The 19,007-nt window shown below is 39.8% G+C and overlaps 1 protein-coding gene across 4 annotated transcripts in view; it reads left to right on the top strand.

The window, feature by feature from the left end:
* The window catches only part of LOC128732709 (signal transducer and transcription activator), a 132,244-nt gene extending 117,317 nt beyond the window's left edge, over positions 1–14,927 (top strand). For 3 of the 4 annotated variants that reach the window (XM_053826026.1, XM_053826028.1, XM_053826027.1), the window contains one exon: positions 1,939–2,961. In XM_053826026.1, the coding sequence (XP_053682001.1) occupies positions 1,939–2,470 (532 nt within the window). In that variant the 3' untranslated portion in view covers positions 2,471–2,961. Of the gene's footprint in view, positions 1–1,938; positions 2,962–11,743 lie in introns of those variants that run through there. The other variant, XM_053826029.1, reaches the window with a different exon arrangement.
* Positions 14,928–19,007: the final 4,080 nt, after the last annotated feature.

Below are 19,007 nucleotides of genomic sequence, written 5' to 3'. Positions count from 1 at the left end.
GCTTCCCATATAGATAATGATATATTTACAGTCGTTGGGAGTATCTTTGTCAACACAGGTTAAGTGAAATAATGGCATTTAAACCAGAAGCCAGGCTTCAATACATGGAAATAAAGTCGTGTGGTTCAATGGTTGCCTAAAACTACAGTTGTAAGATCAAGAACTAAAAACCACACGACCCTGCACCGCCTGTAGCTTGGAGACTCAATTATACAAATTGGAGCATTTCCAGGTATGGCCACATCAAGGTGCTAGATAGGGACTTGGGCGCTTCTTCCTAGTTGCCTTCCCCATTTCGTACCCTATGTAGGTACAGGCAGAATCTTAAATGATGAAATTTTGAAGGACAGAATATCTCTCTTCGCCTTTGGTTATTCTGTCTTATCGCTATTAGCGCTATTTGCTAACGAGAGGAATTCAGAGACGGAAAATAGCGTATTTTGAATAATTTTCTAAGTTACGTCGGTGCAGCATAAGAAAATAGCGACGAAGCCCACGCTTTAAAAAACTCAAAACCATTAAAATGGCTCACGTTTTATTCTTAACACATAAAATAACTATTATAAATGGTTTCCGAGCGTCTTAGTAGAATTCACGGTAAAAATCGTTGCAAAAAAACCCAAATTTTTTTTTAATATGAATTATTGGCTGATCCTTCGAAATATAAGGCATTAAATGGCTTCTAGCAGAGAAGTAAGGAAACAGTTCTCTCTGTTAAAAAAAATAAATTCGAATAGAACTCAAATCATTATGACAATAGTTTCACTTTGTGCAGTTTTCTGGCTTTATTTCATGCAAAATTCAACCATGCATTATCATTAGGAGCACATCCGCAATCGAGGTGTAATTATATGAAGGTAATTCCTTCCAAGTTTCCTTGTTCCAGGTTCTACTTCCATACCGGTCCTTATTCCACCTTCACACATTACCCTGTAGTTAAATGTAATATACTTAATTTTTTTTCTAAGCGCTAACAAAACATAACCAACGAACGTTTTTTTTTTCTTCCATTGCGTTTGTTTCTAACTTCTTTTTTCTACCCCGGTTTTGAACCGCGCAGCTATCAGAATAGCACTATAATGCATCTCTAGTCACTAAATTGGTACCACTAACACCGCTAACACACGTCTCAACCGAGCTCTTAGCTGTTGTATACGCTAACACACACACACACACACTCACTAACTGTAGCCAATTTTGTCCGAGAATTAAATTCAAGTTACAAAAAAAAAATGAGAGTCTCACTATGCAGTTGAGATGAGATCTCGAAATCGAGGGAGTGGAAAAAACAATGATGATGAAATTATTACAGGGTAAAGAGAAGAATCTGAGCTGAAATTATCTAGTCAAATTATAGACCTAAAGTACCAAAACAACGTATACGTAAACCAAAAAGGTGTGATTGATTGTTTCCCACTTTGCACAGATCCTCAAAAAAAAAAGAAAGAGAGAAGTACCTAATGTTAAATAGCTAAATCTGTAGATCCTTCCTACAAAAAGATTTCCGAGCGCTGAGGGGGGAGGATGGGTCGTTCAAAGTGTTGAGCCAAAATTGATAGTGTGTAAAACAACATAACCGGTATCGAATTGGTGTCCGTCCTCGCTGTGTGCGTGTGTGCCGTCCGTTCCATTGTTTTTTCGTTCGTTTGTTTTTGTTTGAGGGTGTGTTTTGGTTTTTGTTCGGGACTCATTGTGCCAGAATTCATCTGCATTGCCACCCCTACATAAACTTCATGCCGCATTCGATTCATTCAACCCGCGTTGCTGCTGCTGCTGTTTGTTGCTGATGCCACGCTGCTGCTACCTCGTCATAGCCTCGCCGTCACTCTTCATATGCTATTCAGAAGATTTCAATTTTCCTGCCTTCGGTTTTTACTGATAATTACTTTCCCTTTTGTGTGTTGTTTCGCCCGGGAAATTGACCACCGTCCGCCGAAGGTTCTCCGAGGTGACTTACCGGCATCGAACCGAGCCCCGCCCAACGGTACTCGGCGAGTTCCGTTACGGGATGTCGCTGGATGCTGGCGGTGGGAACGGCAGCAGCAACAGCAGTCCGGCCTACAGCGGTGGCAATGTCTATTCCTGCGTAGGATCTCCCGCCACGTCGGATGTGTCGCCCCAAGGGCCGGCACAGAAATTTCCGCGTGTCACTAGTCCACTGCAACCGACCCAGCAGCAGCAGCAGCTACCGACCAGCGTAGACCAGTTCAACAATGGTGGTGAAATGGCCGCGGCGACGACGACGACGACGACGGTGCTGGACGGTGATCAACTGATGGATAGTAGTGGCAGCGGCGAATCGACAAGAATCAACTCCTTAACCCTGCGTTCGTCCGCCAACGAGGAAACGTTAAAAACCTTGGTGGATACCATGCTGGCGGACTACCAGGGTCGACCGGTCGATGAAGACCTCATCAATCAGTTGAACAATAATTACTTTAGTAGTGCTTCGGCAGCCAATGGGCTCTAAGAGAGACGTGTCATTAGACACGCACGCAAACCCAAGCATATGAGTGAGAGTTTTAGCTTTAAGATTTTGAAATATTTTCACGATTAGGTTTACCGACCAAAAACTATCCTCTTCTTCAGTAATTTTGTTTCCTATCCTGGGGATTTTTTTCTTTCGGAAAAAAATCTTTCCAAGTAGAGTATTCAGCTGCTTCCTCACTACTTAGTAGAAGGTCTAAGGAAAAATCAGTTGTTAATTTAAAAAATGCAAATGTTATACGAATTAATACACGACTGTGATGCGTTTGTGCTGCACGGACGCAGCGCTGCTGCTCCAATTTGCTGTATTGGTCGGTGAATCGGTTTTATTTTACTATGGCAGTCAAACGCTACTTATTTTTATTTGTTAGGAATTAGCTCCTTTCCTATTAGGGGGGGTTTTATTTTAAACTTCTTTCAACATACAATTGTTAGGTTTTTGTTTTCTAAACAGTCATTAGATTTTATTTTTTGTTGTGTTTAAAGTAAAATAAACCTTTTAAAAACTAATTTTTTATCGTTTGATTTTGTTCTTATTTGGCTTTGAAAAACGGTTAAATTTTTTCGGGGGATTTCAAATGCACATAGATAAGTCTCGTTTCCAATTATGTGTGTGTAACGTTCCGCTGAACTCAGTCGGCACCAATTCGATACCGTAATCTGAATGATTAGGGTGCTAGTTACAGCAGAACTTGCCAGGCAATAGAAGTTGGGTCTTAATTTTCTGAAACTAGTTTCGGGAAGATGAAAGTTTAAAAATCAAGTTAGAACAAATCTGTAGTATGGCAGAAAACCCAACAATGTGGGGTTTCGCGCTTATCCGTAACTCAAAATATTTAAAGTTAGTTTGCAAAAACTAATTACACACTACCGATCGAGCCCGTTTGGGATCAGATGGCGCAACACTTTGGCAGGATCCTTTCTTTGTAGCACTTCACTCTTGATGAATGTTATTCTTCACCAAAAAATGACATTTTTTAGACAATTGAACACTGTTTGTAGCTATAAAAAGAACCTATACCTAGTTAAATCTTTAGCCAATTTTTTATCCCTAACCTGACAAGCAGAGAGACAGACAGAGAAAGAGGAGCTTCTTCTAATATATACATAGATAGATTAAAAAGAAAAGATCATTCATATAAAATAGGTGATAAAGCTTTCTGTTGCTCAATAAGAGAGAGAGAGAGAAAAAAAAACAAACTAATGGAATCTAAATGTGATGTAACTAAACGATGTGTTGTGTATAACTTAAACAAAAAAACAAATCGGTAGACACGACTTGTGTGCACCATGCACCTAGCCATAATGTCGCAATGAATTTTTTTTTAATAAGTAAGCACATTAGTAGACAGTAAGATAGGCTGAGATAGTTTCTCAGAGCCACGTCCCGTCGATTAGCAGCAAGTACATATTTGCTTATTTTTTATAACTTTATATTGTCTGTTGCCCTGTTTATCGGTGCTATGATCAACTTGAAACTACTCAGATGTTTTCTCAATCTATATGTGCAATGTGCATGCATGCTTCCTTTCTTGAGTTTTTCTACACTTTTATTCCGATTTTTTGCTAATTTTAATTACCAGAACCGTTATAAGTGTATAATAAAACTTTTTTATGTTGTTTGGGTTTGCAGCCTGATTACCGACAAGACAACTGCGAATAGCAATAAACGTTTGAATGCCAGTTTGCTGTGGCAGTCAAAAAGCTAAATGTGCAGTAAAGATACCACAAACTCCCAATGAAGAGTTGGTTTACTGCTTTTGTTGACACTTATTGGTTACCTGGGTGTGGTTGTTTAACTGAGTGGTAGTTCAACATTTTCATATCGAGAGAATTGTCTATAACATTGCAATATATTTGATATTCAGTAGAATTTTGATGTAATTATAAAAAAAATGTTTCCGTTGCCTATTTTTCTATGTATCTCGTGCTTGTTATTGTGACTTTAGCTTGAATATTGTTTCGTATTGCAATGACGGTGAGCTCCAATTTGCATGAAAAACTCCAACTTTTATAACCGTTTTTGTCGCACTGCAAATTATTGAAAGTGATTTACTCGAATCTGAACTTCGCAGTTGAATTTCGTTTTGGAAACCGCCTGGCACTAAAAACCGTATGCAAAACAAACCCTCCATCTTGAGTTTAGAATGCAGTTTTGCGGTTTTCAATGTTATAGAATTTAAAGTTGAAATGCATTCTAAAATTTATATATTTATTGTAATCAGAGATTACATGTTTTATTATTGGAGTGCTATTATCTGCATTATCGGCCGCAGCTAATATCGTTTGATTGAATCGTACGTCGCCTTGAAGTCCACAAACAGATGAGTTTTGTACTCCCGGAACTGGTGGTAGTAACGAACGTTACAGCGACCCTCACGCACGGAAACCAGCTTGATACACGCCAACGAAGGTCTCCGCTAACAGTCTCAGTCTACAGAATAGTATATGAGAGAACCACTCGATAGGAAGATTTTTTACACGTGTAAAAATGGGATGAATGAAGTCATCCAATCACTCCTCCGGTATTTCTGCTTTCGCAGAGATCCTTGATCTGGATCGCTATGTACAGCCGCTCGCTCCCCGCTTTTAGAAATTCAATCGTCAAAGGTTCAAGGTCGAAATACCGACTTTCTTTGCAGTAAAACCCTCAAAATTTGAAAATTGAGTGTATCTATAGAGCATGAAATAAGTCTGAGATTAGCATTTTTTGAATCCACCCTTATGTCCGGGAGGGAATCAAGATTGATTGATTATAAAATATGAGATTCGAAAGTTTAGCATATCCTTTTTTTCAGTGTAATGTAAAAAAAATCTATGTTGAAATTTAACTCAGAGAAATGTATTTAGTATAATTTTGAGGAAGTCAAATTTAGTATGTATCAGTAAAGCTGGTTGATATCGGCTCACATCTTTTATCGTACACGGAAAAATGCGGTTGTTTCTCTTTCTATTTATGAGAGTCTCACCTGCAGTTTCTTAATTTGGACTTCATGTGAAACTCTTTAAGACAATCTTTGATGCTTGGATCTGTGTCCATGTCTGCCAGTCCGGCAGGAATAAAGGGATGAAATCAGAGATCTTCACTACCGACGGTTACCCGTGATGGCTTTTATCTGTCGTCGGGACAGGTTCTAGTCTACAGCCTGGATGTCGTTAGCTAAGCTGTGTCACCATGAGCTTCTGGGTCTGCTTCTTCTACGCTGTTCTTGCGGATTCCAGTCGAATACTTCTCTGCAGACTTCCTCAAAGTGTGACCGATCCTCTTCCACCTACGTTAACGAATTTCTGTTGCTATCGGCCGTTAATGACCTCGACGATGGAGTTCCTCATTGGATATCCTGTTGTCAGGCCACCAGGCACGAGGCTAGGTCGAGGTCATTTAGCTGCTCCATCGTTAGAGGATTCCCTAAGAAAATCCCCGATTTGGTTTACTGTCAATTGCTCCATCTAATATCTCATCCATAATGATGAGAAACAGAAGCGGTGTTAAAATGCAGCCCTGCCTCACGCCAGCAGTAACCCTTATGGGGTCGGACAAGACGTCGTCGTGCAAAACCTTGCACGAGAACGCCTCGTACTGAGTCCCGATGAGATGAACTAGCTTATCTGGAACTCCTCTACGCCTAAGTGCGCCCCAGATGTTTTCGTGGTTGAGTCGGTCGAACGCCTTTTCGAAGTCAACGAACACTAGCAGAAGAAACTCCTAAAAAACGTTGATCTGCTCCAATATAATGCGAAGCGTTATGCACATGATCGGCCAGCACGGAATCCAGCTTGCTGCCACCGGAGAGTAGCGTCAATCTTCTCCTGGATCCGGTTGAGGATTACCTTACACTCTTACAGAGCACTTTGAGAATAATACAGAGCAACATGATGCCACGCTAGTAACCACATTCAGTTAGGTCTCCTTTCTTAGGGACGTTAACCAATATGCCCTGCATCCCGTCCACCGGAGAAGTTGCGGTTGAAATACAGTATATCCCTAGTGCTCTATAGGATTTCATACTCTTGATGGCTGCTACAATTTCACCCAGCGATGGCGCCTCTGAGTTGACGCGATAAATTCGACGAACTTTAGGTGTCATACGCTGGTGGTTTTGTTGGTCTCTGACACTTTGGCGTAAGACATTCTCAACGGCTTTCCCCTTGGCTCATACCCTCATGAAGGAGTTGAGTCGAATAGTTGTAATCTTGTGCCCCAATTCAGTACTAACATGGTTAATAAAATCAACGACCGTTTTGGGATTTAGGCTCCATACTTGATATGAAGTAAGAAGGAAACTTCCGAAGAAGTTGTGCCTTGATAATGCAAGAGGCCGGCAATTACAGAACAGATGCGCTGAACTTTCCGGTTCGGAGTTACAATTGCTGAGTCGATTCTTATTTTGCTAGGTTGTCAGCAAAGTCACTGCCCTCGATTCCACAGTGACCGGGCACCCAAAGAAATAAAACTTTGTTTTTGCGGCATCTGAAAAGATGATGGGACCAGATGAAAGATCGGGCCCTCCATTATTCCACATTGAGCGATCTGTTTCAATCACCTTGTCTGAAACGTTCATATTGGGCCTAGCTTTCACGCAGTCAGAGACTGAAGTTAGAAGAAGGGTCTCAGATTGAACTCCCAAAGTTTGCGAAGATGACCGATTTGGTCACTTTCGAGTATATTTTTTTTTGTTTGTAGCCATAGTGCACCTAGCTCTGCTTGTTACTTCACATGAAGATGCAAAGGCAATAACCATATCCATGGCTGCAGTAGGTGTTGCACGCATGGCACTGGTAACTGAGGGACAGGCCAGGCGCTGAACTTTGTTTAGTTATTCTAGGTCGTGCAATAGTAGTGTATGACCGAAAGGGTAGTTGAGGCTCCAATCCCCAGGTTTTGGCAAACTAGCAGTGAGCTGCATGTCCAGATAGCCGAAGTTACTTTCTTAACAGCATAATACGTAGGTGGGCAGCCCAGTTCAGTTTTTTATTGAGAATTATTCCGAGCTGTTTGACTTCATTACTGAAGCTCAGTCTGACACCATTCAGTATATGGAGAGTAATAGTATGTTTCTTAGCCTAGTGAATGGCATAACGACTGTTTTGGTGGGGTTTACATTAAGTCCATTTTGTGAGCACCATAACATGGTGGTGTTTAGGGTTTCTTGCAAACGATTGGACAGTAACAGTACTGCGTCAAACTGTTCTCTTACGACAAGTACAACATCGTCAGCGTAAACGATGGTCTCATGATAGCTTGTGAACGATTCCGTCGGCTACCAGTGACCGGAAATCGTGACCGACGTATCTCCCATCCCATCTCCCATGATGCTGTATTTCTCTGTTCGAAAGCATTGCCTTTTCAAGCCCTGATCAGGGTGAACCTCTGATCCGTTGTGGATCGTGACCCTCACGCACGGAAACCAGCTTGGCCAACTTGCCGACGAAGGACTGCGCTAGCAGTCCCAGTCTACAGAACAGGATACGAGAAACCACCATATAGGAAGAATTGGGTAATATAAGGCCTCGAGAGTTCTTACACTAGAGTCGATGTTCTATTTTAAAAATAGGGCAAATGAGGTCATCACTCCTTCGGCATTCGTTTTTTTTTCGCACGGATTCTCACGATGGCTCGGCATAGGAATGGTAGAATGCATCATACCGCCGCCACTCGTTCCCCGCTTTTATTCGAAAATAAATGTTTATTTAGTGTACTTTTGAGCGAATTTAATTTAGTATGTACCATAGTTAAGCTGTTTGATATCGGCTCACATCCTCTATCGTACACGGAAAAATGAGGTAGTTTCTCTGACCTGTAATAGAACTGAATTCCGGGCAACAGTTTTTGAAATTAAAGAAAATTTTGGTAATTTGGAATTCCTGTAGAACCCCGCTGCACATAAGTTGAGCTGCTGCAAAATGTTCGGGGCATCGCCATCGATTTCACCGAACAAAATTTTCCCAATAAATACGGTTTGTGCTTCGAATCTTCTTTATTTTTCTTTATCTATGTTTATATTCCGAGCAGTTGGCAGCGATCCGCGTATTCTGGCAACTGGAGTTCGTTAAGCATACCGTACAAATCTTCGTTGCACGGCTTCAATCTTTGAGATCCAACTAGCGTTAAATGGACACCAAACCACTGAGTTGGTTGCAAGAATAGAACGCACAATACAGTAATTGAAAACAAATAGGATCCCGAAATTCTCCAGTGATCTTGCAGATAAATCCGAGCTGTCTATTAGTCTTGATCATTATTTCTTTGTAGTGTGGTCTAAAAGTGATTGGTATGTGCAAAGTTACACCCAGATCACGAGCCGTATCTACTCTAGCTACAATCTGACTACACAAAGTATAGTTGAATATAACGGTTAGTAATTGGAACACCATTGCAAAAAAAACGTTAACTAAGTGTTGGACATCTAAACAATCAGCAGTATTTCTGACCATTTTAAATAGTTTGATATCGACTACAAAAAGCATGCGGTAATAATCTGGAAGCATGAGCGCTATGTCGTTGATAAACATCATGAGCAGCGATCCTAAATTGGTGCCCTGTGGAATGCCGGAGAGATTCGAGAAATACTCGGATTGCATCTTACCCAACTTCACCTAGAGCATTCGATCCAACAGATAGGATCAAAAACATCGTACAAGGCTCGAGTCTATACCAAGTTTGTCCAGTTTAGTCATGTTTTGTAAACATTTTGTTGTGAATTTCACAGGGTTTGTAGCAATGGAACGTTGATCCAATGAGACGTAGTGCCTACAGCTGGCGAGGAGCGCATCATGTATAATTATTTCAAACACTTTTGAACATGCGCAAAGAGATGTGCTGCCTCTGTAGTTTTTTTTACATTTTGTTTGTCATCTTTTTTATGCACTGGAAACATAACTGAAAGTTCCAAATTGTAGAAAACAGGCTCTGTTGAAGTGATCCGCAATTCGGGCTGATTATAATCTGCAAATAGCAACGACAAATCATTAGGCTGCAAACTGTTCGGCGATCCGGGAGCAAATACTTTCACCGACATCATTGTCAGATTGGTGAAGGTTTACTGATGAATGCCTGCAAGGTGCGGGGAGATCAGGTACCGAATTACTTTTGAAAGGAATATACTTGCCCATAGTAGCAAGCTTAAGGACCCTTTCTCCGTACTCAAACACAGATCCAGATCCAGAATCCAAAATTAGTTGAATCAGTGACGGTGGGCGGGGAATTGATAATGGCAATTAGTTTACACAATTAGTTTTAAATGACGGCTCGTTAAGGACTGCGCTGCGATTGGACTGAATAACACAAATAACTCGAACTCATCGCCGCTGACTGTTCCTGTACTGTCCGGGCGGCGTCGGTCGGCCTCGTTTCCACTGGCCGTCATGTACATTGTTTTAAACGTATTTACCGTTAATTCATTCTTCTCTGCTTGGTGCTTTAGTCTGGTGTACTGTTCAGCCACTGCCACAGATTTTCTGCCGTTAATCTGCATGTCATTGGCAAAGCAGACCAAAACACTAGATTTGTTGATTGAACATGCCCCCATGTTTATATCGCTACGTTTAACAGCAGACATGAGAGACCGTTACCTTGACGAAGCCTGATTTGCCTGATTCAAATTAACTCGATAATTCGCCCGAAGTTTGATGCATCGTGCGAAACCATTCTCGTCTATGATTTTTCATAGCTCTTTTCGGTCGATGGTATCTTATGCTGCTTTGAAGTCGACATGGTGCGTGGGAACTCAGCATTAACAACCTTCTTAAAAGGTTCTGCCGTAAAGTAAATATTTGATCCATCGTTGAACTTCCATTAATGAAGCCGGCCTTATAACTTCCCACAAATTTGATGGGAATCGATGATAGCCGGTAGAAAATGATTTGGGATAGTACTTTTTACTTCTTTGTTGTTCTTTGGCTGTATTATGGCTTCCTTAACTTCGTCTATCATTGGGGATGGCACCGTCGAAATCACCTTCCACGCCACCGTGGTTTTCGACCTGGGCGCTATTCAGGTGGTTAATGCAGGGTTAACGATATCCCGTGATTCCTGCGACTATGTGGTTGGTGTTGTGGATCGGCCAGTTCTCTCGGTAATGGTAACAGGTCATGGAGTTTTTTCGTTCTCAACGCGTCAATATCGTTCTCAGCTATAGTAATTTAAGACCCCAACCCAAAAAAATAACACCCAAATCATACGGTGTTGAGATAATTGTAACAAATAAGCATCCCACCACTGAGCCAGTGATTTCTGCGTTTGAGGCTCGACTGCCACGTTTCTCATAGAGCCACTGACGCTTGTTGCCTTCCAAAATCCGACCTGGAAATTTGTTTTCGCAGGCATTTTGGATGCAGAAAATTGTGGCTTCTTTCGAAATTTTTTGAAAAGGAACTTCTGCTGTATGATTGTGTTTTGCCACATTTTATTGTTTTGTCAAACTTTCTCATTCATCTCAAACACTCGTTCTTTTGCCTTAATCGCTTTTGTCAGGTTATAGGCAATTCTATGGCTGACTTTCTTTGGAGACTTTCAGTTACATTTTTTCAGTTTAAGTTTATTGTCAATTACTGAACGAGTCCGAAAGTTTGGTTTCAATAATTGCCTGAAATTCAAGATTGGAAGAGATAGGGTGATTGATCTCTTCTGATTTCTGATTTAGAAACCAGGGCCTTCAAGGAACCATAAACGGCTAACCTAGAGAGGGACAAATTAATTAAACGAATGTTATATATTTTGGTATGATTTTTCTTATTAACATTTTTAGTAATAAGGTTGATATCTCAAATTTTGCATGTTTTTAAAGTTATTTCGTGTTAGCTGCTAAGCAAATATTTACGTATGCCTTTTATTTTCGGTAAGGTTCCTAATGGTTCGTAAGATACGAATGTTTAGTTAATCTTTAACCAGTGTTGCAAATAGCTCAGTAACTAGACGTGTTTCCCTAACTTAGATAAGCTTTCGCTTAATTTACTTTTCGCAATTCTCAGCACCTCTTTGCACTGCTAAATGTAGCACGTACTAACAGTAGGATTCAAAGAACTTGTAAAAATTATATTCCATGCATCCACCCTTGTCCTTTCTCTGCTTTTTTTCTGCTGCCAAGCCGATCGCTATTCTCAGAAAATCAACGATTATTTTATTTTTTCTGTTTTATTTATTTGTTTATTTTTTTTTTCAATTGTTCGTCTTGTGTGGCAAATCGAAAAACGAACACACGAACATCTACATTTACACACAATCACGCTCATCCATCACACCACGTTGAATCGGCAGTTTCAATTTGGAAACCGAGCAGGTGGTGAACCATCTGCCCTACCAACCGTTGGCCGATCTGGAGCTGGAAAACATCGACATGTTTGCGTCGTCGTACACTTAGAAGTTAGGAGGAACCGACGCAAACTTAAGAAAAAAACAGTAAAAAAGACGGCCCCAATCGTGGTGGTGGTGGTGATGGTGTCGTCACCATCACCTCCCGCCATCTACCTGCAATCACTGGAACGAACAATCAAAATTTGCTGCGCTGTTTTTGCACTACGTTTTACGTCATCTTTTTTTTCGGCTTGAAGAAGCCTAGCCCGTAAGTAAGTGTACTTGTTTTAAGTTTCCGTGACCGTGAAGAGAATAATGTTGGGTGTGTTTCTGGTGGAACCTCGAATGCGAATGCATGCGGATGCGAATGCGAATGTTACACACACTCCTACACGTCTAAGCTAGCTAGCTGTTCAGTTTTTAATTTAAGTGACTTTTTGTTAGATGAGGGAAAACGAAACAGCTGAGAATTTTCGCTGACGCGTTTAAAGTGATGATTAATGTTAGTTGATTGATTACGTCCTTTTTCTTTGTAGAGTTTTAGCTTTAGTTCAGCAAAAATCAAAATTTATGTTTAAGATAACGCTTGAAACTCCCTTCTCCCGATAAGTTAGCATGCGTGTTGTTGTATCTTAACATTGTATTACATGCATAAACACAGATGCAGAAAACAGGTCAGCAGTTAGTTTCATAGTCAGACGAGAGTAGAAAGGATAATATACATTTATTTTTTTTCTTTTATGGTAATACAGATACGATCAGTTTAAAATTGTGAATATTTTTCTTTCTCATTGTGATAAATTTAATGGCGGGATCGAACAAAAATTTACTAAAGTGGTCTACTAAACAATAAATACTAAAAAAAAGCTGAAGTAACTAACAGTGTTTTGCAAGTGCAAAAAGTGAAAAACAAAAGCGACAACGGTTTCGAAACTGGTTACAAGTGTAGATTAAACAAAACAAAAATTGATGTTTAAAAACCGATTAACAGGGACATATTCTCATACAACGAAATACACATTTGAATGGTTGGAGATAAATAAAATCGCTAGAAAAAGAAGGTGTCAACTTTGAAATTTTTGTAAATTGATGTGAATCTAAGAAAAAAAAAACGATGTAATTTTCAGCTACTGAAAATGGTGCAATGTATATTTACTCAGATGAAAGCATTTTGATTTTTCTAAAAAAATGTTGAAGAAAAAAATTCAGCACTTTGTCTTTCCGTCGTTAATGTCTGTGCTCTGTGCACCATCAACCGTGCGTGGTGGTGATCGGCTCACATCTCTTACCATAGATCGGAAAAGACCATTTTTTGTTGTTCTTTTTACGGTTCTTTACTTTGTGTAGAATTGTAAAACAATTACAAGCGAGACTTTTAAATGGAAAATTTTCTACCATGAAGTCAGCTAGCTTTTATTTCCGTCATCAAATGTTGTCGAAAAAATAAGGAGGGCAGACCCCCAAAACATACAAATATTCAGCATCCTTTTGTATTTTACTGTTTCCCATTCTCAAAACAATATTTAGCTGTAAGAATATAAAAAAAGCGAGTGAGATGGATGTTCTATATGTATATTTTCCTACTTTTTATGAAAAAAAAACAAACCTACGAATTTCAACTATTCCAAGAATAGTGCCATAACCGAATGGAGCTCTGTGACCAGAGCGGCGACTCGATACAGTTTGACTACAATATGTTTCAAAGCGATTCGAAACGCTTTCAGAGATATCATTATATAACTCAATGTGCTTTAAAATTTTGGTATCAAGAGTATCAAACCAATTTGTGAAGAAGATGAAATGTTTTTGATTTTCTTATACATATGATATAAAATATATCATTCAATTCCAAGCAAAGGTAGTTAGGTCAAAAGATGAAAACGGATGAATTTTTACAAAAACTTATTTTGATTAAATCAAATTTATATTTCTCGTAGAACATTGATATACTCAGAATAGTAAAGCGATTCCCCAGACACGATGTTACGAAGCAGGTTTCAATAATTTTATAAAGAAAATCATATGCATCCTGGAGATATACTACTAATCGATATACTAAAAACTATTACAATTGTCGGTACTTATTGAAAACAAACTGAAACTGAAGTTGACTTATTTAGTGCAGATCAATTCTACTGGATCTAATTAGAGTGTCAATTTGGAACGACCAACCTACGGTCCCGTATTACCAACCATTGCAATTGAATTAAAATCAATAGACGCTCGTTGTTGAACTCTAGTAAGGAAATAGTAAATTGCATACCTGATAAAAAGACGATAAAACATTATAAAGCATTATTATTCACATAACCGATAGTCTCTTGGTTGGACGCTAACGTGATTTGACGCTCGGTCGATTAGCAGAGGACATTTTGTAGAAGTGTCAATAGTCAACAAGCGACTCTGAAGCTTGTGCACATCCAAACAAAACAATGAATTACAAACTCTTGTCAAATTCAGTGATGTAAAAGATATACGTCCAAAGAATTCTTAATTATACACGAAAACAGTAACGGATCTTAAGAACTACATCAGTCCTACTCTTGAAATACACAAACACACACACATACGCGCGCGCATGCACCACACCCACAAAATAACACGAGAATGCCTTTGTTGAGTTGATGAAAGAAACCGAAACCAAACTGAAGCGGTCGGTCGGTCGGTCGTGAACAGCGGAGTAGGATCGTCGCGCCGCCCGCACAGTCCAAATGTGAAATACAAAGAAAACCGTAAGCCATCGCTACCCACATCTCTATCTATCGATACAAAATAAACACAAATTACATTTAATTACTACAAAGAGAAACTAAACTAATAATGGAAGAAAACAGACAAATGACTCATAATAAATGTTGTTGATATGAGAGAAACTTTAACTAGAAAGCAAACCAAAACGCGCGTCCCGTCGCTCCCCAAACACACACACAGTCTCACACATTTCTGAGGTGTGTGATCATAAAAGAAGAACGTAATTAGGGAGGAGCATTTCCGACGATATCGGTTCCTTCCGTTCCGGAACGGAATCGTACGCGCAGAAGAAGATAAAACAAATGAAAATACAGCATGCAACGTGTAAGATTAAATGTACTGTGCTTATATATACATATATAAAACAAAAACAAAACTTTGAACAAAGAAAATTCCCAAAAACCAAAGTGCGGTGAATGTTGTTTTATTTTCCGTGGTTGGGTGGCGAAATGCCGACCGGTCACCCTCTGTTCGGTTGTTTTGTTCAGTGGTCATCGATGACGTTCTTACCCTTACCTACCCTTTTAACCAACATTTAAGAAAAGTGGAAGGCAAAAATTGATAATTTGCAAGGTCACATTGCCTATAAAAGAACGCCCTGGCAGCTTCTAGTCAGTCAATTCATGAAATACGGTAGTCATTGCGCTTACTCTAGTGGTAACTTAACTGCTTAACGGTAAAAGTCGTGTAAAAAGTTTGCTTATTCAAAGTTTTATAGCAAAAACCTGCCTTGCGCAGTCCTACGTCAACCATGCGGTTGTGTTTTTAATGCAAAACTTCGAATTTTTAGCCTTTTCCGGCGTTTAGAAGTGCTAATTTTCAGATTTTAGGCTAAAGTTTCATTTTTTCATCCTTTGCATTGTCTTTTTTTGATCTTCAAAACATTTTCGGTGATTTTGGCTTAGTTTCAGGACACTATTCATTCATTTAGGCCTTCAAAAAGCTGTTTCGATGATTCTAATAATCTTTATTTGAGACCTTTTGATGAGTCCACACAAGAAAAAAAAAAATAGCAAGAGTCTGGCAGGTCTGGGAAAAGTCAAGTTCTTGCATTTCTTCTATCCCGTCAATTCATCATCATCATCATCAACTCATTTTGGCGCTAGAGATGGTCCGCACGGACTATCGCCATTATCGCCTAACTCTTTCTCTCAGCCTTGGACAGACTTGGGTCTAACTGACCCACCTCGTGCTGCAAACTGAAACGGAATTTTATGTTTAATTTAGTCTTCAAAAAAGCCTTTTATGCCTTTTAAAGCATTATTTGGGATCATTTTCGTTTAACCATTTTGTAAACCTTTTCGGTTGGATTTTCGGAAATTTTAGGCTTAATTTGAGGACATTTTCGCACCTTCGTTCTTTTATGGACAGCTTCAAATCCTTTTTGGGCGACTCTTGGTTTATTTTGGGACTACTTTCAACCTTTTCTAGCTTGTTAGAAGCATTTCTCAGCGGTTTTTAGATTCATTTAGTATTTTTTCAATGTTTTCCGATTTTCAGCTGTGTTCTTTGACTTCATTTTTCATTTTATTTTTCGTCTGTTTTCTGCTTCAGGAAGGGGTTCAATTTGGTATGTTCCTTTGACAACCTTTACGGCCTTTTGAAGCATATTTCAATTTGGTATTAGGTTTAGGTTTTTTGGCCAGAGAAGCAGAATAAATGACAAAAAGAAAAGTTTCGAGTTGATTACAGTAAGTTCATACTTTCTTCGATCCAAACTTGGACCCCACCAGTGGTAGTCCGACTTAGATATCGTCGTTTGAAAATTTATTGTACAAGCTTCACTCTCGATCAAGTTTTATTGCTTGCTATCAAAGTTAATCCTAGGTGTTACATTCCGATTCCGATTTGGAAACTTGATCTTTCTATTTTAGTCAGCAGTAAAAGTTCAGGGCAATTGAAGGGCCCAGTGCAACGATTCTATTGACTCTATCAGCCTCTTCCAGTAGAGATTCGAACATGTGATATCTGGCTTGTTAGATCAGTGTCGTACCTCGAGGCAGACTAAGAGGCTCGGGCTTTTTACTTGCTACATAACGCTACAAACAGGCGACTTATGTAGTCATGGACTGGCTAATGTAAATCAATTTTCGTGGCTTGACTGTCCTGATTCTAAAGGTGGGCAAAATGGCTCTTGTGTGTGAGTGGCTTTGAACCGTCCATTTTCTGCCCCGAACCGATTCATAGGTCCGGTCGGTGTCAAGTCAGGCAGAACCGAGTGACAAAATTCTGACTTCGAGAAAAACGCATTCAAAGTTTGCTGCTCTGTATGATTTAGAGCTATCAATCGTTCGAAATCATCTTATAACTCTGGCTGATTGAGTTGACCAGGAGAATCGAGCAGTCGAATCAAGCAGTTGGGTCGAGCAGTTGAGTCGAGCAGTCTAGTCGAGCAGTTAAATCAAGCAGTTGAGTCGAGCAGTTCGGTCGAGCAGCTAAGTCGATCAGTACAATAGAGCAGTCAAGTTGAGTAGTTTAATCCAGTACTCCAGCCAAACAGTTTAATCGAGCAGTTGAGTCGAGTAGCCCAGTCGAGCAGTTGAATCGAGCTGTTCAGTTAAACAGTCAAATCAATCTGTCCAATCAAGCAGTTAAGTTGAGTAGTCGATTCGAACAGTTTAGTTGAGCAGTCCAGTCGAGCAGTCTATTCAACCAGTTGAGCAGTCCAGCAGTCGACCAGGTGACTGAGAATAGAACTCATTGCTACGAAAACAGGCCTGATGTTAATTACCGATAAGCCTTTTATGACGTCCTGTCAGAGACCTGGTTTTCGGTACAGACATAAGCCTGTTATATAAATAGAAGATCATGTTACTTGACTTAGTCCTTCATTTTTTCCGTTTCCGAGCTCAGCTCAGATTTTTTGGCAATATTAAGCTTAATTTAGAACCATTTTTGTGGTCATTTCTGGTTCTTAGAAAGTTTATAATCAATTGTATGTTTCATTTCGGCACCAATTTTTCAAAAGGGTTTAACTGCAAAACTGTATACAAACCCAGTGGAGGTTTCGTTCCGTTTGCTAGTCCAGCAGAAAGTAACCCTCACTCGATTTGTTTGTATTTTACAGTTAAGCCTTTTCTGACCTTCAAAGGATTTTTCCGAATTTCAACCTTTCTAGAAATATTTTTCAGCGGCTTTAAATTTCATTCAGGATTTTTCGGTGTTTTCCGACCGTCAGTTGTGTTCTTTTTTGACTGAATTTTTCATTTCATTTTTCGGGAGTTTTCTGTTTTTTTTTGTCACCACGACATTTAACTGTAAGAGTGACTTTTTGTACTGTCAAGAGTGCTTTTATGGGGGTCATATAGAATTCAGCATGAAGGAAGGGTAATGAGGGGCCTGAGAATAAACCCATCCTAAAGTCACTTGACCTCTAATGGCCAGCTCCTACTAAGATTGGAACCCACGACCACTCGCTTGTCAAAGCAGACTCGGTAACCTTGCAGTTATAGAGCCCACCTCCAAGTTTTCTGTTTCTAAAAGGAGTTCAATTTGTTATATTTCTTTGTCAATCTTTTCGGTCTTTTGAAGCATAGCTTGTAGATTTTAAACTTAATTTGGGATCATCGAACGTTTTTAATGCGTTTTCTGGCTATTTTTAAATGGTTTTAGGTTCAATTTGGGATCGCCTCTTTATCTTTCAAACAGCTTTTTGGCAATTTTCGATGTAATTTAAGTTAATTTCCCTTTCGGAAAATTTAGGTTTTTTGGCGTTACTTAGAATAAACTGTAAAACCTTTACCGTCCTTCAAAAATTCTTCCAGAGCATTTTTTTTCGGATTTTCTGGCTTTAAAAAAGAATTTTTCTGTGATGTTATACTTACATTTCTCGTACTTTCATGGCCCTCAAATCCGTTTTTGTTGATTCTAGACTAAACATCTATTTATATAAGAGGCTTATGTCTGTACCGAAAACCCGGTCTCTGACAGGATGTCGTCAGAGGCTTATCGGTAACTAAAAACAGGTCCCTGACAGGACGTCATGCTTTCGTAGCAATGGATTGTATTCTCAGTCACCTCTCTGGTCGACTGCTGGACTGCTCGATTGCTCAACTGGTTGACTAGACTGCTCGACTGGACTGGTCGATTAGACTGCTCGATTTGATTGCTTGACTGGACTGCTTAACTGAACTGTTCGATTCGACTGCTTGATTGGACAGATCGACTTGACTGCTTGACTGAACAGCTCGAGTGGACTACTCGATTTAACTACTCGATTCGGCTGCTTGACTTACTACTCGACCCGACTGCTCGACTTAACTCCACGATGGAACTGCTCAACTGGACTGTTCGATTCGACTGCTCGACTGGACTGCTTGACTGGACAGCATGATTCATCTGCTCGACTAGATTTCTCGACTCAACTGTTCGACTCGACGCTCGACTCAACTGCTTGACCCGACTGCTCGACTGGACTGCTCAACTCAAGTGCTCGGCTAGTTTACTCGACTCAACTGCTCGACCGGACTACTCGACT

Source organism: Sabethes cyaneus, chromosome 1 (genome assembly GCF_943734655.1).
Source record: "Sabethes cyaneus chromosome 1, idSabCyanKW18_F2, whole genome shotgun sequence".
NCBI classification, from domain to species: Eukaryota; Metazoa; Arthropoda; class Insecta; order Diptera; family Culicidae; genus Sabethes; species Sabethes cyaneus.
This window is presented reverse-complemented; position numbering and strand designations above follow the sequence as displayed.